At 41.4% G+C, this 24039-nt stretch overlaps 1 protein-coding gene across 6 annotated transcripts in view; it reads left to right on the top strand.

Moving 5' to 3' along the window:
* The first annotated feature begins 6550 nt into the window (after positions 1–6550).
* mgll.L (monoglyceride lipase L homeolog) overlaps positions 6551–24039 on the top strand; it is a 42256-nt gene continuing 24767 nt past the window's right edge. Inside the window, exons 1-4 of one of the 6 annotated variants that reach the window (XM_041589368.1) lie at positions 6551–6706; positions 10386–10475; positions 10912–10960; positions 21109–21215. In XM_041589368.1, the coding sequence (XP_041445302.1) occupies positions 6640–6706; positions 10386–10475; positions 10912–10960; positions 21109–21215 (313 nt within the window). In that variant the 5' untranslated portion in view covers positions 6551–6639. 6 annotated transcript variants of the gene reach the window in all.

The raw sequence follows: 24039 nt of genomic DNA, 5'->3' as shown, positions 1-24039 counted from the left end.
TTCAAAGCTGAAAAGAGTCATAAAAAAGGCAAATAATTAAAAAAAAACTATAAAAAAAAAATAATGAAGACCAATTGAAAAGTTGTTCCGAATTGGCCATTCTATAACATACTAAAAATTAACTTGACGGTGAAGCACTCCTTTAATTATAATAGTGTAGTGTATTTGTAGCTTTTGCTGCTTCCTACTGATATAGACAGCTAATAGCTGTCTTTCAGCTCTTTCCTCCAACTAACACCAGTAACATCCCGGAAGTATCCATCATAGTTAACAATTCCACTATCACCCCCTCTCCCCAGGCCCGGTGCCTTGGGGTTATCCTAGATTCTGCCCTGTCATTCACTCCTCATATCCAGTCGCTTATTAAATCATGTCACTTCCACCTAAGGAACATATCCAAAATACGATCATTTATCACCCAAGATGCTGCCAAAATTCTTATTCACTCTCTCATCATATCGCGTCTAGACTACTGTAACTCTCTTTTAATTGGCCTCCTCCTCCAGAGACTGTCACCTCTCCAGTCCATAATGAACACTGCTGCGAGGCTCATACACCTCAGAAACCGCTCCTCCTCTGCCTCGCCATTCTGTCAATCCTTGCACTGGCTTCCGTTACCTTTTAGAACCAAATTCAAATTAATGACACTGACTTTCAAAGCACTTCATAACTCTGCCCCACCCTACATCTCTGAACTCATCTCTATATACTCACCCAATCGCTTACTACGCTCCTCTACTGACCTGCTACTCAACTCTTCTCTCATTACCTCCTCACATGCTCGCATTCAAGACTTTGCAAGGGCTGCACCCCTCCTCTGGAACTCTCTCCCACAGTCTGTCCGACTTTCTCCCAACCTTTCTGCTTTCAAGAAATCTCTGAAAACGCACTTCTTTCGAGAAGCCTACCCTCACATATAATACCACATTTCTCACCCACTTAATTCGATCTTGCCCACTCCCACACCTTGTGTATTACTCCCTTCCCTTTAGAATGTAAGCTCTTTCTACATAGGGCCTTCCTCACCTTTTGTACCTGTATTGATTGTGATGTATGTTACTCCATATGTTCTATGTATGTAATTCATGTGATTTAGTTGTATAATCACATTTACTTTACAGTGCTACGCAATATGTTGGCGCTATATAAATACATGTTAATAATAATAATAGAGTCTTACAATCTCAAGACCCTTTCCTAGATAGCATTTGCGTAATTTCATAAAAAAGTTGAAAATGTGCTGAGGCAACAATGACATGACATTGACACAGAATTAACCAGCAAATATTGGTCTCTACAAAAATTAGGCCAAATTAAATCCAAAAACTGATCCTTCTTTCTTTTTCAAATATTTTATTGGTTTCAACATAAGCACAAAAATGTGTAATGGTGACAATTAAAAGCATCATTTTGATGAATATACAAAACAGATATGAAATTAGAAGATTAGAAAACTATACAAATTGCAAATCAGAAGGGATGCACCAATTCCAGGGTTCAGTTCAGGATTTGGGCAGGATTCTGCCTTTTTCAGCAAGATTCGGCCAAATACTCATGCCTGGCCGAAGCCTAATCCTAATTTGTGGATTTGGTGCATCCCTACAAATCAGAGTCTCAAGTGAATGCAAAAGTGAATAAACAACAAATATATAGCCAAATTCTCTTATAAAAGATATTCAATATTTGCATTTAAGCTTTATAAAATAGCACTTTCTGGTGTAGATACAACCTAATGGATCCATATGCCCCTCCCCCCTCCCATTTAGGGGCATATTTATCAAGGGTCGTATTTCGAATTGAAAAAACTTCGAAATTCTATTTAAAACAGACCAATCGAAAATAAGTAGAAGGTTTTTTTTGGCCTAATAGGTCCGCTTTCGATCGAATAGGCCGAATTCGAATCGTACGAATCGAATAGCGCATTCGATAGAATTCGATTCTAAGTTTTACCCACAAAACCTTAGATTTTTCAAGTCCACCAATTGACTCCAAGTAGGTTGTAGGAGGTCCCCCATAGGCTAAAACAGCAATTTGACAGGTTTTAGATGGCGAATGGTCGAAGTCAAAAATTTTAAGAGACAGTACATGATAAATTTTGATATTCAAACTTTCAATTTATTTTCAAATTCAAATCTAATTTGGATTATTCCCCAAAAAATAGCTTGAAATTTGAATTTTTTTCAGTTGAAAATTCACCTCAACCTTTGATATATCTGGCCCTTAAAGTTCTGACCCTTTCTCTGGGGAATTGTTCTACTCGATTGAATGTGAATTTGTTGTGTCCTGTGCAGTTTGTTTCTACATTCCTAACAATGGATCTTTTCTTATCTTTTTGTCTCTGTTCCAAGAATAGCAGGCTAATCCCATGATCTACAAAGGAGTATCATTTTCAGCTTTAATTTTTTTATTCAACGACCCAATTCTAAAGCTTTGCTTGGAGAGTCTGAATAATCCAGCAGTAGAATATAAATGTCACTGTGACATCCAGCAAATGGGATCTCCTGAAGGGCAGAGATACACACGGAGATTTAGGGAGATTTAGTCGCCCGGCAACAAATCGCCTCTTCTTCGGGCGACTAATCTCCCTGAACTGCCTTACTATCGGCTAGAATCTAAATTGTGGGCGGGATGGCACTCGGAGCGATTCGTTTTCCGAAGTCGGCCAAAGTTTCCTCATGAGGCAACTTTGGGCGACTTCAGAAAACGAACAAAGACTCCAAGTGCCATCCAGCCGGCAGTTCGGGGAGATTAGTCACCGAAGAAGAGGCAACTAATCTCCCCGGATCTCCACGCATGTCTCAAATGTTCCTGGAATTCCAATAATTGCATTGTTTTAGTTTAGTACTGTTTGTATTGTTTGTAGTTTCTAAGCAGCAGCACATATAGTTCAAGGGGCTGTTTTAATAAAACTATAATTTTTTTATGAAAACAAAGTCGACCAAACTTCCTTCCGCAAGCTGAACTCATTTATCAATAATTTTTCTTGGAAAAAAAACAGAACAACAAAACCTTGCAACAGTAATTAAGCATCAATTACTAGAACTGACGCTCCAAAAATTCAAATTTAGTGAATTTTCGATGCAAAAACTCAACTTTTTCAAATTATCCAGCACAGATGACGATGTCAAGAAACAACTTCAGGGATATGTGCCATTGACTTCTACATGACCTTGACAGGTTTGAGATGGAGTATTTCTAACTCAAGATATGCAGGGGTCGCTGTATCCCAGAGCTTTTGCTAATACACGAAATGCGGGGGCCACCAAGTCATGAATTTTTGGGGTCACCGTTAAATGCTGGGGCCATTATCAGCAGGGCCGGCATTAGAAAACACATGGCCACGTACAACAATTTTTTTTAACACATTGGTGGCTAGGGGTTTAAAAAAAACAAAAAAACACACACATTGGTGTTCAGTAGAAGCGAACTTGTGGCTTCAGAACTTCATCTTCAGCTCCTTTCGTGACTTCTGGTCTTTTCGTGGCTTCGGGACTTAAAGTTTGGCTCTTTTAGTGGATTTCGGGTCTTTTTGCGGCTTCGGGACTTCAACTTCAGCTCCTTTCGTGGCTTCGGGTCTTTTTGCGGTTTGGGACTTCGGGAAAGGGTGGCCCGGCTTCGGTGCTATCAAGGGGGGCCCGGATATTTTGAAAAGTGCAACACAGCCAGACCCCCCTTTAGACCTGGGCCTGGTACAAGAGTACCTCCTGTGCCCCCCTGATGGCGGCCCTGATTGCCAGTGATATAATTAGGTTGGGTGAGGGCGAGTTAGCGTCAGGTGTGTGTCCTAAAAATCTGGACCCGCACATCTCTAAAGTTCAAATACACAAAAATGCAAAAAATGCATTTTGATGCAAGTACCTTTAATGAAAGTGGTTTTGCAGACAACTGACTGTCAGGAAAAGTGCAAATTTTCCATTGCAATCGTGGTTCTTATGCCCTTTGGCATTTTTCTTAAAACTCAGTCGGTTCCCCACTGGGCTCCCTTGCAGTTTTAGGTTCTGATTTCTCTATAATTACCCTGGCCACTGTGTAATAGATGTGTGGTCCATCTGATTTAATATATTGGCTCAGTTACATGCGTGGTACCCCCTGGCGGAACTATCTTCAGGCATCAAGGTGCCACGAAACAGTAAGATGCTTTCACGTGAAACTGTTCTACCCGCTGATATATAAATATTATTACAATATGGTGTTATAAGGGGTTAAGAATTTGTTTATCACTGTCTCTCTGGAAAATCAGGAATTTCGGTGGCACATGGAGTTAATAGACATGCTCTGGAATGAAGGAGACAATCAAGCTCATTTTTGCTGTCAGCATCTCATTGTTGGTGTTTTTGTTATGAATGTCAGTGTGAGCCCCGGCAGCTCAGAGCCGCACATTCTGCCATCTGTGGAACCCAAGCAGCCTGTCTCTCCCAAGCCTGGGCGTGTGTTTATGATGGAAAAAGAACGATATTTCTTATTCGTACCAAATTCTGAGAAGAGTCGGGGAAATCAGGCAGCGTCTCCTCAAAACAATGCCGGATCTGTCCTGCACAGAAAAGGTTAATCCGCAGACTGTACTGGATTGTTGCACATACTGCTTGCCACAGTTCCTGTGCAGAATGAATGGAAGGGAACTCAGTCCTGTGCATCGCCTGCTTCACTTGCCATATAAGAGAGGCTGGGCAGCACCCATAGGAGCAGGTGAATTAATGAAATGGGGAGAGTGTATATGGCAGGTCTAATGTGCAGGTATTTCTTTGTCTCAGCAACGGGGTTCCACTTTCTCTGTGATTTCTCTACTGATCCCCCCACCCCTCTGTTCTGTGCCTCTGCTTATACTGATCAGCATGGAAACCCAACCTATAAACCCAACATGCAGAGACTCCACTAGCTTGTACATAATCTCCTCCTGCTTTACTGTGGAATATGCCCTATACTGCACCTGGGCTCATCCCTTTCCTTTTCCCAAGAGGGTAGAAGCTTATAGTGGCCAGAGAATATTCCATCTTTGCTCATTTCCATTTAAACGAGAGCTGCCATACTTCTTCAGCTCATCAGTGGGGTGCAGGTTATTGGAGTTCAGCAACAACCGAAGAGCAACTGAATGGCAAATACTTATTAAAGAGTTATAGTTCAGCCTATGAAATTTACAATGTACAAAATAGGGGTGTGGAAGCACTCTAAAGGCTAAGTAATAGTATATTTAAGTATAATGGAAGTGCTAGTTTTAATGCACATTCCCTGGGCCCCTGTCTCAAAAGTAAGTTTACAAAACAGGGGTTTTTAGTTACAAAGTTATGATCATAAAGTAGAAAAGCCACCATACCACGTCAAGGTAAACCCCACATGACGGTCCCTAACTTGTTGTATGAAATTTACAAGCCCCTCCCTAACATATATGCATTATAAAAATATATGAAGGAATAAAAATTAACTCCCATGTTTCTATTCCCCAATACAGTGCTTCTCCTATACCCACATTAAAGGGGCTGTTCACCTTTAAATTACAATTTTAGTATGATGTAGAGAGTGATATTCTAAAGCAATTTGCATTTGGTTTTAATTTTTTATTATTTGAGTTATTTAGCATTTTATCCAGCAGCTCTCCAGTTTGCAAAGTCAGCAATCCGGTTGCTAGGGTCCAAATTACCCTAGCAACTATGCATCGATTTGAATAAGAGGCTGGAATATGAATAGGAGAGGGGCTGAATAGAAAGATGAGTAATGCAAAGCAGCAATAACAATAAATGTGCAGCCTTATAGAGCATTTGAATTTAGATAGGGTCAGTGACCCCACATTTGAAAGCTGGAAAGCATCAGAAGAAGACAAATAATTAAAAAATTATAAAAAATAAATAAATAAATGAAGACCTTTTGAAAAGTTGCTTAGAATCAGCCAATCTATAACATGCTAAAAGTGAACTTTACAGGGGTTGTTCACCTTTAGGTTAACTTTTAGTACGACATAGAGAGTGATATCCTGAGACAATTTGCAATTGGTTTCCAATTTTTATTATGTGTGGTTTTTGAGTTATTTAGCTTTTTATTCAGCAGCTCTCCAGTTTGAAATTTCAGCAATCTTGTTGCTAGGGTCCAAATGACCCTAGCAACCATGCATTGATTTGAATGAGAGACTGGAATATGAATAGGAGAGGCCTGAATAGAAAGGAGTGATAACAAGTAGTAATAGCAATACATTTGTAGCCTTACAGAGCTTTTGCTTTTTAAATGGGGTCAGTGACCCCATTTAAAACCTAGAAAGAGTCAGAAGAAGAAGGCAAATAATTCAAAACTATAAAAAAAGATATAATTAGGACCAATTGGAAAGTGACTTAGATTGGGCCATTGTAGAACATACTAAAAGTGAAATTAAAGGTGAACCACACCTTTCATATTTAGAAGCAGTGTCCCTTTAAGCAAGGGGAGGCAGCCTTGCTCATTACACATTCCTTCTAGCCCCGCCTATCTTTTGCAAAGGCAAAGCTGCACCAACGAGTAGCCAGTCTGAGCCACGCCCCCTCTCCCAGTCTCCGCCCCCTCTCATTGCCTCGCTCTAGAAGCAACAGACAAGTGTCAGAGCCTCAGAGAGCAGAGTGACAGCGGCATCAGCGCTCCGTGCAATTCCAGCGCCAGCTCCCGCCGGATCAGCATGATATGCAGTTGCACGCACAGACAGCATCGCCAGAGGCGCTAGCAGATAAACACGGCGCTTCCACTGCTGGTGGGTAAGGCGCAATCCTCGCTGTTGGCTGCTCACCATTGGGAGGGCTGCTAGTTAAGCCAATTGGTGGCACTGGCATCACTGTAACAATCAACACTCATTAAGCACTTGCCATTGGATTACTAATTCCTGCACTGGGCAATGGCAGCGCCTCAGGTGGGTGAGATTGCCCCTATACATGCCACTATAACCCCTAAAGTCTATAGGTGGTACATTCCCTTTCATTCCTGCCTATAGGGCTCATTCCAATCGATGGGGGGGACACACTATTCTGCTACAATATACTTTTTATTTGGTTGCACCTGTAGGTATTTCCCCACCCTGAGTGCCCACACTTTACTAACCCGAGGTCTACTTTTAATGATGGTGTCCAATTACGATCTACATCCATAAAAGTATTATTAGCTTTCTGTTCCATGGAAAATATTACTATAATATTAATGTATGAGAAAATGTATATTGTTATATGTTATTGTTATATGTTATGTTAGAAATATGTATTTTTTATAACCTTAACATAAAAAAAAAATATCTGAATGAAAAGCATGAAACAGGAGGGTTATTTAGACAAGCCGAGTCTTGAGATCTACTGATCACCAGCTGAAGGTCAATTGGTAGATCCCGATCTACCTTTTGGCCACCCCTGCTCTAAAGTCTATAATCAGATCAGGTGGTACATTCCCTTTGATTCCTGCCTATAGTGCAATGGGTTCCTTGATAGCTAATGCCAATCAATGGGGGGACCCACTATTCCTCTACAATATACTTTTTATTTGGTTGGACCTATAGGTATTTCCAAGCCCCGACTGCACACAAAAAAAGTAATATCTTTATCAATAGTGAATAAATTCACCAGGCGCGGTTTCGCTGCAAATTTCCAGTGAATAAATACGCAAAAACTCCAGTGAAAATTCGCCAGCATCAAAAAATTGGCGGAAAAGTCGCTTGCGCCAGAACAGGTGCGCGTCAACACTATTCGGATGCCCATTGACTTTAATGCCAGCGTCAATTTTCAAGTTTCCCAAATTTTTTGCTGTTTTGCAAACTTCATTTGAAATTCTCCAATTTTTTGGCGAAACGGGAGAAATTCGCCCATCACTATTCAACCCTAAGTGCCACTTCAGTCGCTAGATTGCCATGTTAGTGACCCCATAAGAAAGCGATTGTGCCACGCAGGGGCGCTGAGATTGACACTTGTACCATGAAGGCAATAAACTGGCTTGGGCAGTCTGATTGGTGGGTTATATATAGGGCATTGCCTGCATGATCAACAGTTACATACTTGTATGTCTTGGGTATAATGGGGCGAATCTCTGGCGCTTACTCCGTGCTCCCTCTTCATGTGCCCCATGCCTGTCACTCTCACATTCCTGCCTTATCTACACTGTATGCACATTTACATAGGAATCTGCTATAAAGGTGTGGGTACCTCTATACTCCCATGTGCACTTATTCTGCAATGGTAATCTCCTGTATAGCTATGGGATCAATCACCTAGAATGCTTGGGAATTGGGGGTACCTTAATGCTATTGAGATAATCCCAATAGGATTGTGTTGGCACCAATATGGGTTTATGCAGCTTAGTAACCTTCAAGAACTCTATTTATGGCAGTGCCGAATTTCAAAGCTTTCTGGATAACAGATCCTATACCTGAGATGTATTTCTTTCTCAAGTTGTTTCCTTTATTATTACTACGTGTGTGTGGTGTTAAATGTGGGTAAATGCGGGTTTGTCTATTGAATCCTATCTACAGACTGTAATTTGTGCTGCTAAACCAGAGTCTTATTGTTGGGAAAGTTGTTTAACCAGTTACATATCCCAGTCAGTCTGTCACTCTTGGTATTTACAGTGACAAATTGGTTCTTATTTTAGGAGTATATGCCCTACTTTGTTTATTGTGTTATTGGCCTTTTATGCCAATGGTAAAACAAGAGTAAGTCAATCATTTCATTATATATATATGTATGTATGTATACGAGACTTGATGGTGCACACCGTTGACCATGCTACCGCCCGGTTGCTCGCAAAAAAAATGTATAGAATATGCAGGAAATTACGGCACTCACGGGATCTTTTTCGGATGAAGCAAAAAATCTTTATTTAGCTCAACGTTTCGAACCCTCACAGGGTTTTTCGTCAGGAGTATAAAACAAACCACCAGGACCCACCACCCCATGAAATATACACACCACGGTAGTGTTTTGGCGCCAAGTTGCGTTGCTAGGCAACTGCCGTTACTACAGAACCGAGGGTCCTGGTGGTTTGTTTTATACTCCGGACGAAGAGCCGAAATGTTGAGCTAAATGAAGATTTTTTGCTTCATCTGAAAAAGATCCCATGAATGCTGCAATTCCCTGCATATATATATGTGTGTGTGTATATGCAGGAAATAGCGACACTCACAGGACTTCTCTGATGCAAGAAAAATAATTATTTATTGAAACTCAACGTTTCGATCCCTCGCAGGGATCTTCGCCAGGAGAAAACAAGACAAACAAATATATACTTGTTATACTATCGTGGGCACCTGGGCATTTCCTTCAGGAAATGGAGTGCACCTTTTTTGGACTTGTTTATATATATATATATATATATATATATATATATATATATATATATATATATATATATATATATATATATATATATATATTCTGCTTCGGTTGTTGCTGAACTCCAATAACCAGCATCCATGCTGAAGAAGTATGGCAGCTCTCGTTTAAATGGAAATGAGCAAAGATGGAATATTCTCTGGCCAATATAAGCTTCTACCCTCTTGGGAAAAGGAAAGGGATGAGCCCAGGTGCAGTATAGGGCATATTCCCCAGTAAAGCAGGAGGAGATTATGTACAAGCTAGTGGAGTCTCTGCATGTTGGGTTTATAGGTTGGGTTTCCATGCTGATCAGTATAAGCAGAGGCACAGAACAGAGGGGTGGGGGGATCAGTAGAGAAATCACAGAGAAAGTGGAACCCCGTTGCTGAGACAAAGAAATACCTGCACGTTAGACCTGCCATATACACTCTCCCCATTTCATTAATTCACCTGCTCCTATGGGTGCTGCCCAGCCTCTCTTATGTGGCAAGTGAAGCAGGCGATGCACAGGACTGAGTTCCCTTCCATTCATTCTGCACAGGAACTGTGGCAAGCAGTATGTGCAACAATCCGGTACAGTCTGCGGATTAACCCTTTCTGTGCAGGACAGATCCGGCATTGTTTTGAGGAGACGCTGCCTGATTTCCCCGACTCCTCTCAGAATTTGGTACGAATAAGAAATATCGTTCTTTTTCCATCATAAACACACGCCCAGGCTTGGGAGAGACAGGCTGCTTGGGTTCCACAGATGGCAGAATGTGCGGCTCTGAGCTGCCGGGGCTCACACTGACATTCATAACAAAAACACCAACAATGAGATGCTGACAGCAAAAATGAGCTTGATTGTCTCCTTCATTCCAGGGCAAGGGGAGCTAACAGCATACAAGTGCCGCCAAAATTCAGTTTTTTTGTTGCAAATTCTTAAACCTTTTATAGGCATCTAATTGTAATATATATATATATATATATATATATATATATATATATATATATATATATATATATATATATATATATATATATATATATATATATATATGAGCAGCTTCATGTGAAAGCATCTCACTGTCTCTTTTGCTGTAGGTGACACTCCAATGATGCCTGAAGGTAGCACCCCAGCTCTCAGTCCTCAGGGGGTCCCATACACAGAATTGAGCCATTACATTAATGCAGATGGACAACACATTTTCTCCAGATACTGGAAGCCTTCAGGTTCACCAAGGTAAGGTCCTTGGCATGACTGGAAAATGCCTCTTGTTTCTGGCAGTGAAACAGTTAAGCTGGAGCCTCTAGTTGGGGGCACAAACTCATTATCATTATATTGTGCCTGGGTGATACCAGTAACTCATGTATCAAAGGGGTTGCTCACATTTGAATACTCAGTATTTGCAATTGGTTTTCACTTGTTATGGTATTAGAATTATTCAGCAACTCTCCGGGAATTTCAACAGTTATTTGGTTGCTAAGATCCGGTTTACCTTAGCAACCGGGCAGTTGCAAGAAAGAGAGACAGGAAGATGAATAGGAGAGGGCTTGAATAGTGACAGTAGTAATAAAAAGTTACAATAACATCTTAGCCACACAGAATTGAGCCATTACATTAATGCAGATGGACAACACATTTTCTCCAGATACTGGAAGCCTTCAGGTTCACCAAGGTAAGGTCCTTGGCATGACTGGAAAATGCCTCTTGTTTCTGGCAGTGAAACAGTTAAGCTGGAGCCCCTAGTTGGGGGCACAAACTCATTATCATTATATTGTGCCTGGGTGATACCAGTAACTCATGTATCAAAGGGGTTGCTCACATTTGAATACTCAGTATTTGCAATTGGTTTTCACTTGTTATGGTATTAGAATTATTCAGCAACTCTCCGGGAATTTCAACAGTTATTTGGTTGCTAAGATCCGGTTTACCTTAGCAACCGGGCAGTTGCAAGAAAGAGAGACAGGAAGATGAATAGGAGAGGGCTTGAATAGTGAGAGTAGTAATAAAAAGTTACAATAACATTTTAGCCACACAGTTAGCCACACAGAGCAAATAGTTTTTCGGTACCCCCCATCTGACAGCTGAAAAGTTGCTAAGAATAGGACAATCTATAACATATTAAAAGTTAACTTAAAGGGGAACACCCCCTTGTACATTATAAATGGGCATAATAATCATTCTGAATTGTGATCATGACGTGGGTGCCATTCGTTTTCACTTAAATTAAATAATTAAATCCAATGTCAGTTGTAGATGAAGTGTAACAACCTGCTCTGGAACCGGCACCGATCATGTTTTCTTTTCTCCTGCAAACAAAGCCAACAGGGATCATTTGTTAATAACTGAGCTATTTTTACCCCCTTTGGTGTGTTTGCTTCTTGACTTGTGGAAAACTCCCTGCTCAGTCTATTGCTATATATATATATATATATATATACACTGTATAAATATACCTGTTATCCAGAATGCGCGGAACATGGTGTTTTCTGGATAATGGATCTTTCTGTAATTTGGATGTTCATACCTTAACTCTACAATAAATAAACCTAATAGGATTGTTTTGCTTCCAATAAGGATTAATTATATCTGTGTTTGGATGAAGTACCGGGTACTGTTAGTGTTTTATTATTACAGAGAAAAAGGGAATCGTTTTAAAAAATTCTGATTATTCTATTATAATGGAGTCTATGAGAGACAGCCTTTCCGTAATTCGGCGCATTCTGGATAATGGGTTTCCGGATAACAAATCCCATACCTGTACTAAAGACTCTGAGCTAAGAGCCTTAGAAAGTGAAGGTTTGCTTTCTAGAAATGATACAGAAAATGACTAGCCATTTTGAGCACCTCGTTCGAAAAATCACAATGACCGAATGCTGAGTATATTCATTTAAACACATTACATGAATGGCTGGAAATGTAAAAGCTTATTTACACCTATTTGTACCAACCTGGAATATCGCGGTAGCGCTTTAATTCCTGGTACAGGTATGAGACCTGTTACCCAGAATGCTCGGGACCTGGGATTTTCCAGATAACGGATCTTTCCGTAAATTGGATCTTCATACCTTAAATCTACTAGAAAATCATATAAATATTAAATAAACCCAATAGGCTGGTGTTGCTTCCAATAAGGATTATTTATATCTTAGTTGGGATCAAGTACAAGCTACTGTTTTATTTTTACAGAGAAAAAGGAAATCATTTTTAAACATTTGGATTATTTTATTATAATACACAAAAGCCATGAATATCTTGTAAATTAAACGGTGAGTAGTGATGTCATCAGTTATAAACGGTGAGTAGTGATGTCATTTCTGTCACATGACTCACTGAAACTTGTGTATTATAATAAATAAAGTACCCCCTATTGCAAAATATGAGGATATTAGAAGTCACCTCGGAGTTCCATGACCTGTATAACCTCAGCCTTCGGCCTCGTGTTTTTATATGGTCATGAAACTCCTTGGTAATTTATAATATCCTTGTAATTTACAAGAGGGGGTACTTTATTCACTATATAATGAAGTCTATGGGAGATTACTTTTTCGGGGCTTTGTGGATAATAGGTTTCTGGCTAATGGATCCTATACATGGACTTTGTTTTTTTTTGTGATCATTCGCCAAATGTGCAAGTGATCTGAACACAGGAAAAAGTGAGATTCGTTTGTCCGATCAGGATAACTCCGACAGTGTGGGCTGATGGGAAATCAATGAAAACCGGCTGTGCTGGCACATGGAATACATAAAGGCAGCATCGAGGGCAGTGGAGTGCTTCTTCCACCCCTATAGGGGCCCCAGTGTAGCGATTTTTAGATATTTTTGAAATTTACTGTTTATAGATTTTTATTAGATTGTAATCTTTTGTGCATAGGGCCCTCTAATCCTGTTCTTAGCTTGTTTGTTAAATTTTTGTAAGATCCTTGTTCGTTATAAAGTAATGTAAAGCCACTGTGTAATATGCTGGTGCTATATGAATAAATGATGATAATGATGATGAAATGTACATCCAAGACTGCTGTTGTACTACAACTCCCAGCATCCTGTTAACATCACCTACTTATGGTTTTTACCCCCATATATAGGGGCCACAGCTTTTCTTTTATGCCTGGGGACCAAACATCTCTAGGTGTGCCAAGATGTCACTAACTTTCGCTCTCACTAAATCGAATTCTTCGACACAGGGGAAAATCAATAGCACCAGCTGGAACTATGTTCTGTTCTATTTTAAACCTTGTAACAGAAATGAACTTGATTGTAAGCACGAGAAGCTAAATCTGTTTACCTATAGGCAGGTGAGTGGGATACAGCCACCCATCATTTCTGCAGACAAATATGAAATATTATTGAATGATTAGCTTTCCTATTCTGTCTCTTTTCTCTGTCCTGTCTGGTTGGCAGGGTCACTGACCCTGGCAACCAAAACACAGTTTAAGTCTTCAACTTTCTTACTATTCTTATTTTGCATATTTTTCTTTTTTAGACCCTCTACTCTTATATTCCGTTTTCAGCGTCGGAATGGGGGACTAGGGCCCACTGGGGCTGCTGCCTTTGGGGCCCCACACCCCCTGGACCCCCAGCCTCAGCTATGAGGTCCACCCATGAGGAGCTGCGCGGAGATCAGGGGACAGCACGGCGGGAGTAGGTCTGGGTCGGAGGGGCCCACCAGGTTTTTTCCCGGTGTCCCGCTGGCCCTGCCTAACCCTGTCCAGTTTGATAGAGTTATGGAACACCTTACTGACTTCTAATAGCCTTACATTTTACTGTAGTGGCTACATCAGCTCCTATATACATACACAGGGAAAAGAAGAAAACAAAACTCAGGGTACACCGTCCGTATAAATAAGAGCATATAAGGGGTGTGAACTGACAGTGTTAAATATTTAAAGCAAACAGCTGCTTTGTTTCGGCACTCCCAGTAACATAACAACAGTTGCTCTGAATGCAGCCACAAAGCCAGTTCCCCTTATCTATGTCAAACAAATATAACTTCTACTTTATCCATTCCTCTTTCTGTGTCTGGTAAAGTTATTCTCTTCAAATGTCATGTCAGGGGATTCATCAGTAATGGAAGGATCTCCAACGACAACTTCTGCTACACGGTGACTTGTGCAATGACTTATTTTGCTATTCTACTTTTATTGGACACACACTGAATGTCAACTCTACTACGATAGGCACCATCTCTCCCTACTATACCTGCTATCCCACAGCCACAGTCCCTTCCCAGAGACTATTATCCACTGTTACTATAGGCACCATCTCTCCCTACTATACCTGCTATCCCACAGTCACACTCCCTTCCCAGAGACTATTATCCACTGTTACTATAGACACCATCTCTCCCTACTATACCTGCTATCCCACAGTCACACTCCCTTCCCAGAGACTATTATCCACTGTTACTATAGGCACCATCTCTCCCTACTATACCTGCTATCCCACAGCCACAGTCCCTTCCCAGAGACTATTATCCACTGTTACTATAGGCACCATCTCTCCCTACTATACCTGCTATCCCACAGTCACACTCCCTTCCCAGAGACTATTATCCCACTGTTACTATAGGCACCATCTCTCCCTACTATACCTGTTATCCCACAGTCACACTCTCTTCCCAGAGACTATTATCCCACTGTTACTATAGGCACCATCTCTCCCTACTATACCTGCTATCCCACAGTCACACTCCCTTCCCAGAGACTATTATCCACTGTTACTATAGGCACCATCTCTCCCTACTATACCTGTTATCCCACAGTCACACTCTCTTCCCAGAGACTATTATCCCACTGTTACTATAGGCACCATCTCTCCCTACTATACCTGCTATCCCACAGTCACACTCCCTTCCCAGAGACTATTATCCCACTGTTACTATAGGCACCATCTCTCCCTACTATACCTGCTATCCCACAGTCATAGCCCCTTCCCAGAGCCTATTATACACTGTTACTATAGACACCATCTCTCCCTACTATACCTGCTATCCCACAGTCACACTCCCTTCCCAGAGACTATTATCCACTGTTACTATAGGCACCATCTCTCCCTACTATACCTGCTATCCCACAGTCACACTCCCTTCCCAGAGACTATTATCCCACTGTTACTATAGGCACCATCTCTCCCTACTATACCTGCTATCCCACAGTCATAGCCCCTTCCCAGAGTCTATTATACACTGTTACTATAGACACCATCTCTCCCTACTATACCTGCTATCCCACAGTCACACTCCCTTCCCAGAGACTATTATCCCACTGTTACTATAGGCACCATCTCTCCCTACTATACCTGTTATCCCACAGTCACACTCTCTTCCCAGAGACTATTATCCCACTGTTACTATAGGCACCATCTCTCCCTACTATACCTGCTATCCCACAGTCACACTCCCTTCCCAGAGACTATTATCCACTGTTACTATAGGCACCATCTCTCCCTACTATACCTGTTATCCCACAGTCACACTCTCTTCCCAGAGACTATTATCCCACTGTTACTATAGGCACCATCTCTCCCTACTATACCTGCTATCCCACAGTCACACTCCCTTCCCAGAGACTATTATCCCACTGTTACTATAGGCACCATCTCTCCCTACTATACCTGCTATCCCACAGTCATAGCCCCTTCCCAGAGCCTATTATACACTGTTACTATAGACACCATCTCTCCCTACTATACCTGCTATCCCACAGTCACACTCCCTTCCCAGAGACTATTATCCACTGTTACTATAGGCACCATCTCTCCCTACTATACCTGCTATCCCACAGTCACACTCCCTTCCCAGAGACTATTATCCCACTGTTACTATAGGCACCATCTCTCCCTACTATACCTGCTATCCCACAGTCATAGCCCCTTCCCAGAGTCTATTATACACTGTTACTATAGACACCATCTCTCCCTACTATACCTGCTATCCCACAGTCACACTCCCTTCCCAGAGCCTATTATACACTGTTACTATAGACACCATCTCTCCCTACTATACCTGCTATCCCACAGTCACACTCCCTTCCCAGAGACTATTATCCCACTGTTCCTATAGGCACCATCTCTCCCTACTATACCTGCTATCCCACAGTCACAGTCCCTTCCCAGAGACTATTATCCCACTGTTACTATAGACACCATCTCTCCCTACTATACCTGCTATCCTACATCACTTCTAAATTAAGATCAAATGAAAAAGGGATGTCAAATGTAAAAGCCAATGGGGTTCCCCACATTAAATGTGGCAGACACTACAGCTGTATGAATGGGCACTATAGGAAGAGGAATCATGTTAACTGTAAAAAGGAAGATGATGAGATATGGTTGGTGGATAGAGACTTATAAAATAGATTTTTAAGTAGGTTGAGTGTTGGCTTCAGTAAGTATGAAATGGCTACTAAAGATGGAGCAAGCTTAAAATGGGTTAGTGACATTCCAGAACTGGACGATGACATGTGGGAGGATGCACTTAAACAAATCCCGGACATCACGATGTCAATCAGGGACAGATTCATCCAAGCGAAGTTCTTTAATAGAGTATATCTCACCCCACATAGGCTTGCGAAGATATACCCAACTACTTCAGACCACTGTGGTAAATGTAATCTGGAAGTTGGCATATATTTGCATGTGTTTTGGTCCTGCCCACTTATTCAGGTGTACTGGGGGGAAGTTCTACAACATATCTCTATCACCTTAAATGTCCCATGCATTAGAAACCCGTTAGTATGTCTTTTGGGAGTGGTGGATGATCTAGGGCTGCAAGCTGGGATTAAGTTGTGCTATCTCCAACTGTTATACTATGCGAAGAAGGCCATACTACTACAGTGGAAATCCACCGCCCCACCATCATTAGGCTTTTGGCGAACTTTAGTTAACGACACCCTTCCTAATCAGAAAATGACCTACATTGCTCGGGGATGCCCGAAAAAATTTGAGAAAGTCTGGGCGCTGTGGCTGGAAATGGAGGACACTAGGCCAGGCCCCATTGTATAATGACATTGTAACTGACTAATGTTTGCGAATGTAAGGCACAGTCTTTCTGATGAATAGATAAAGACATGGTTCTGAGTTACAGGTCATAATATGTATTTTATTTGGCTCCACTGGCATAAACTGCTGTCTTGTATGATTTTTTCTCTCTTCTTCTTTCTTTTCTTCTTTCCTCTGTTAAAAAATTTTGAAAAATAAAAACTTTAAAAAAAAAAAGATGGAGCAAGCTTCAAACAGCTTACCATACCCCATATGTAATAAAAGGCACCCAGGAGCAGTAACCCATAGCAACCAATACAACATTTGCTTTTAAACAGATGACCAATGAATTCTACCTGCTGATTGGTTGGCATAGGTTACTGCACCTGGGCAAACTTAGTGCATTTTAACTGAAACTCCATCCCTGGTCACAGCTGAAAGGAGGAAGTAAAGGTATGTAGCATGTAGAGGGGGGAGAGGGATGGAGGCTTTTGGGGGGTTGTTAGTGAATGTAGTGAGGGGGCCTCTGAAGTAGCAGCCCTGGTGGGCCCTGGACACCCCGGTCTGACACTACTATGGGCCCATTCTGTGTCTGACTGGCCCACTGGGATACCAGGAAAACTCCCGGTGGGCCAAGGTGTCAGTGGACCCTCATGCTGCTAAACATTTGGCCTATTTCATGGTCATTCCCTATTTTTATGAGAACAAAGTGGCTAAATCAATGGAATAATAGGTTATAGTATTATAGTATGTAAAGAAAAGACACTAGGAGAATAGAGGTTGAGTGAGGACAGGAAGAATAATAATACTGAGAGTGGGCCCCTGGTCTAAGATTAATTGGTGGGCTCCTAGTCAAAGGTTTTTGGGTGGGCCCCTGGTGTCCCAGTCCGACACTGGGCCCATGTGAAGGTGTCCTCAATAGGTGGCAGTGTTTTTGTTTTTTTTAGTATAGTGAGGCACTAAGTACAGTAAGTGCATGTGTCCCCTTACTACAAGGGTGTCAGTAAAGGTTCCTTTGGAAGCATTGAGAAGGGCCCTGTATTTAACACCTGTTCACCGTTAAGCTTTTGAATGTCCAAAGAAATGTGCATAAGTGGCAGTTGCTCAGCAGCCATAAAAACAGATGAGTTGCCCCACTGCCTGCCCTGTAGTCAAGTCTCTAGGCACTTCTCATAGCTGAAAGATAAACTGACTGGAGGAAGAGAGGACCTTATTCTGGTTATGGACAGTTCGAGCCCTGAGTAGCACAGAGATCCGGGTATAGTCAGTCGGCTGCTTCTCTCTCTGCTGCTGAAGAGGTTAAGGCTGCCGGGAGCCAGTCACTGCACCCCACTTGCTCATGTCACAGTCCAACAGCTGCCAGATAAATCAATACGTCTTTATTCCGAGTGTTTCAGTTGCATTGTGGGGCTGTCAGATTAGGCACATGCCTTTGTGGTGCTGCTCAGCATACTGTGGCATAACCTTCAGCTGACCTGTTACTGCAGCAGGCAAGGCCTTAATTATCATGAAGGTCAAAATGGAAATGGGTGACATAGGGACCATTGCTGCCCCCTCCCGTCAAAAAATGCGTTTGGGTTAAACTGTGGATGATGTATTTATATCTAGCATTCTTCTGGTGGTGGAACTAGGAGATACTGGGTCATTTTAGGGCCCTTATTTTTCATAAAACTGCTTATCAGTTATGGGGACATGAGCAGTTGCAGGGTATATATGTCAGTTACAGTTACGCCTTCATGTGGTATTCCAGCTGTTGTTGAACTTTAACTCCCAGAATCCCACTGACACCTGTGAGCTAATAGGCCTGATACAAATAACAACACAAATAACAATGGACTGCATACACTTCCTGTAACTCCAACAACAACAGCAAAAACTTCCACATAAACAGCTTTACATACAGAACATTTGAACCCATTATTACAGCTGCTTACAAAGCCATGGGCAACACGTGGCAATGAAGAGGTTAAACATGCCGGCAGGACGGAGAGCGGAAGGGAAGTTTTGTTTAAATTATGTTCTTCCAGTGGAAAGTATTTCGAATCGGGGAATTTTTTTTTTTTTCTACATCAAAAGGACATCTGTTTCTCAGGCTCGTGGGCTATGCTGTTGGGTTTTCATGCACACTTTGGCTACGGAAATGAATACACGAGGCAGGAAAGACCATGGGCAAAGAAGTATATTTAAACTCTGTATATGAGGTGTTGGTAACTGTGTCATTAACTGGGCAGGACATGCGATTCATTTGTAGACTACTCCCTGTCATACAGAAACACATGAATTACTAGACAGTTCTGTTTTCATTTTGTGCATACTGCTACTGAAAAATGCCTTACCCTTTAAACAAAACAGGGATTGTTTGTCCATATATTGCAATATATTTAAGCTGGCCAACTACGTCAAAGTCATCCCATATCTGGCCAGTCCTATGCTCAATTTTCATCTGATTCATTAAGAATTCTATGGTTTAATTATACATTTTATAAAAGGGACGAATACGTTTTACCTGCAACTTACTAGCTGCTTTCAAAGTAAAACTCCCAAACTTGGCTGCCCTTTTATTAGACACCAGTGGGATCACCTGACTATAGTTGGGAAGGGTGGGAGCTACAACATGGAGCTGGTCACTGCTCTTGTAGAACTATAACAAACAAGGGAAAGTTGTGCTCACCACTTGTTTTTAAAATCATTAGGCGGGGGTGCAATGAGGGTGTGACCACAAAATACATATAGACAAATACAAGATTCCTCTGCACTCAACCCATTATCAATATATTTAAGACAGAGACATTTTGTGCATACTGCTACTGAAAAATGCCTTACCCTTTAAACAAAACAGGGATTGTTTGTCCATATATTGCAATATATTTAAGCTGGCCAACTACGTCAAAGTCATCCCATATCTGGCCAGTCCTATGCTCAATTTTCATCTGATTCATTAAGAATTATATATATATATATATATATATATACACACACATATATACACACACACACACACACACACACACACATATATATATATATATATACACACACATACATATATACATATATATATGTATTACAGTTTTGCTAATGAAGGTGATTTGCTCTTTAAGATGCAAGTCACAGTTTCCCCAAGAGACCTGCTTATCTTAAATAGTTACAATTGTTTCTTTGCTAATCTTAAATTACAAAATTATTCAAGTGCACCTGCTACATATGCTGGGCTCTCTGCCAAAAGCCAATTAAGTTTTAGAAATGGTGTATCTTTTTCTGGCTGTTCAGTTCAGGAGATCAAAGAGAAAGTCGGGACAGGGACATTTCAGTAACACTGTCCCTTGAAAATCGAGACTATTGGGAGGTATGCCCCCCCTGCCCAGAGTCAGATTGGGCAAAAGGTGGCAACCCTAGCTATATATTATATTTTACAGAAGGACTGTCTGTAAATTCTCTGTCCTGTTAAACATGTGATAGTATAAAACAGCCAATGTTTTCTTTCCCTTCCCCATCACATATCCAGAAGCAACTACTCCTTTCATTTGTTAGAGCAAAACACAGAAGTCCATTTCCCATGCATGGGGCACAGCCAAAGGCATTTGTTCCTGTTGGATACATGAGATTGTGCTCTTTTGTGTCAGTGTCAGTATCCAGCAGGTTAAACAGTTCAAGGCAGTTACAGTTCAGATTGGGGTGTATGGAGAACTGGAAGCTTTCTGATTTTATCTCCAAGACAAACCAGCAGGAATAGTCTTATAAAAAGTGTGATGGTTACAGTGATTTTGGTACATGCCCAGTGGTTATCAGCTCAATGATTGTATTTTCTCTATTGTCTGACACTGTGCATCTCTCTTTGTGTTTCAGGGCTCTGATGTTTATTGTACATGGTGCTGGGGAACACTGCTGCCGATACGATGACCTGGCACAGATTCTAACTGCTCTGAACTTTCTGGTCTTTTCCCATGACCATGGTGAGTGACTTGGAAAAGTGGTGGGCATAGCCATCTCTTTACTGGCCCCACTGAACCCACTTTGTCTGCCAGCTTTTTTTTATGAAATACCACTATTATTTAAAATGAAAGTATTCCTATGTCTGACAGTAATGTGTAATGCTTATTAAAGTAGAGCAGTTTGTGAGGGGGAAGAAAAGAAGAATTCACAGACATTATTAAAAAGATACAAGACTAAGAAAGACTATGAGCATGTGCATAAGGCCTAAGGGCCACAAAATTGGCCTTTGGGCCTCTGGGAAGGGACTGTAGCTGTGGGATAGGAGGTATAGTAGAGAGAGATGATGCCTATAGTAACTGGGATAATAGTCTCTGGGAAGGGAGTGTGACTGTGGGATAGCAGGTATAGTAGGGAGAGATGGTGTCTATAGTAACAGTGGATAATAGTCTCTGGGAAGGGAGTGTGACTGTGGGATAGCAGGTATAGTAGGGAGAGATGGTGTCTATAGTAACAGTGGGATAATAGTCTCTGGGAAGGGAGTGTGACTGTGGGATAGCAGGTATAGTAGGGAGAGATGGTGTCTATAGTAACAGTGGATAATAGTCTCTGGGAAGGTAGTGTGGCTGTGGAACAACAGGTATAGTAGGGAGAGATGGTGTCTATAGTAACAGTGGGATAGTAGGGAGAGATGGTGCCTATAGTAACAGTGGGATAATAGTCTATGGGAAGGGAGTGTGGCCATGGGATAGCAGGTATAGTACAGTAGGGAGAGATGGTGTCTATAGTAACAGTGGGATAATAGTCTCTGGGAAGGGAATGTGACTGTGGGATAGCAGGTATAGTAGGGAGAGATGGTGCCTATAGTAACAGTGGGATAATAGTCTCTGGGAAGGGAGTGTGGCTGTGGAACAACAGGTATAGTAGGGAGAGATGGTGTCTATAGTAACAGTGGGATAGTAGGGAGAGATGGTGCCTATAGTAACAGTGGGATAATAGTCTCTGGGAAGGGAGTGTGACAGTGGGATAGCAGGTATAGTAGGGAGAGATGGTGCCTATAGTAACAGTGGGATAATAGTCTCTGGGAAGGGAGTGTGATTGTGGGATAGCAGGTATAGTAGGGAGAGATGGTGCCTATAGTAACAGTGGATAATAGTCTCTGGGAAGGGAGTGTGACTGTGGGATAGCAGGTATAGTAGGGAGAGATGGTGTCTATAGTAACAGTGGGATAATAGTCTCTGGGAAGGGAGTGTGACTGTGGGATAGCAGGTATAGAAGGGAGAGATGGTGCCTATAGTAACAGTGGGATAATAGTCTCTGGGAAGGGACTTTGGCTGTGGGATAGTAGGGAGAGATTGTGTCTATAGTAACAGTGGATAATAGTCTCTGAAACTACTGAATAATAGTCTCTGTGAAGGGACTGTGGGATAGTAGGGAGAGATGGTGTCTATAGTAACAGTGGATAATAGTCTCTGGGAAGGGAGTGTGACTGTGGGATAGCAGGTATAGTAGGAAGAGATGGTGCCTATAGTAACAGTGGGATAATAGTCTCTGGGAAGGGAGTGTGACTGTGGGATAGCAGGTATAGTAGGGAGAGATGGTGCCTATAGTAACAGTGGGATAATAGTCTCTGGGAAGGGACTGTGACTGTGGGATAGCAGGTATAGTAGGGAGAGATGGTGCCTATAGTAACAGTGGATAATAGTCTCTGGGAAGGGAATGTGACTGTGGGATAGCAGGTATAGTAGGGAGAGATGGTGCCTATAGTAACAGTGGATAATAGTCTCTGGGAAGGGACTGTGGGATAGCAGGTATAGTAGGGAGAGATGGTGTCTATATTAACAATGGGATAATTGTCTCTGGAAAGATACTGTGATTGTTGGACAAAGATTATTGCTATAAGTGTGTTGTATTTAAAAAAATATATGTTGACTGGTCCATATGTGGGGTCCTACAAAGTCTATTATGCTCAATCTCTCCTGTGCAGATTATTCTGCACAGTTTAAAGGCACGGAGTAGTTATCACTATGAAAACAAATTAAATGGAACATCCTGATTTCTCTCTATCTCCTATGTACTTCATTCTGACCCAAGTAAGTGACCTTTCTGTTCTGCTTGGATTCTCTAGATGAGTGAGTGAGTCCCACACCCAACGTAACATTCTGGCTGGGACATTCTGTCTCTGCTTATGTTTATCTTTATAAAGCAGAATTATATTTATGGTTTCGAGAGTTAATGAGAGGGCACACTTCTGCCTGACCCCTCTTCCCTCTTTCTGATATAAATATTTTAATTTAATTAAGCCTCCAAGGCAAAGGTGGCCAAACATTCACAATGTAGGGCTAGAAATCCCATTATATCACTAAAATCTCCACCACGGCTGAATGGTCCGAATGCTATTACAGCTCCGTGGAACTGAAGGAAAATACTGGGAATCTTGTTATAACTACAATAACATGACTCGTCTCTCATCTGAATAATGGCTTGATGAATACATGACTGATGAATTCATGAATACATGGGTAGCATTTATCATTTAATTATGTCACATTTAACATGCAAAAAAAAGCAATTATCCATAGTTCTACTATGTAACCAGGGCTGACCATTTTAAAAGGGAAAGTAAAGTCTCCACTGTAAATATAGAATTGTAATAGAATCAACTTCTCTTTTTAACCATTCAGAATATATATAAGCCCACATTCTCTCAGTCACAGCTGAAGCTCAAATCCTCTTGAAATTATCATGGCTAGGGCTCCTGACTTCATTATGCCCTCCCAACTAAGTAGAATGTTGGCCAAAAACTTGCAGTCATATTGGACTAGGAACTTAAACCACCCAGTCATG

Source organism: Xenopus laevis, chromosome 4L (genome assembly GCF_017654675.1).
Source record: "Xenopus laevis strain J_2021 chromosome 4L, Xenopus_laevis_v10.1, whole genome shotgun sequence".
Classification (NCBI taxonomy): Eukaryota; Metazoa; Chordata; class Amphibia; order Anura; family Pipidae; genus Xenopus; species Xenopus laevis.
The sequence above is the reverse complement of the archived record's forward strand: the minus strand, read 5'-3'. Positions and strand labels throughout refer to the sequence as shown.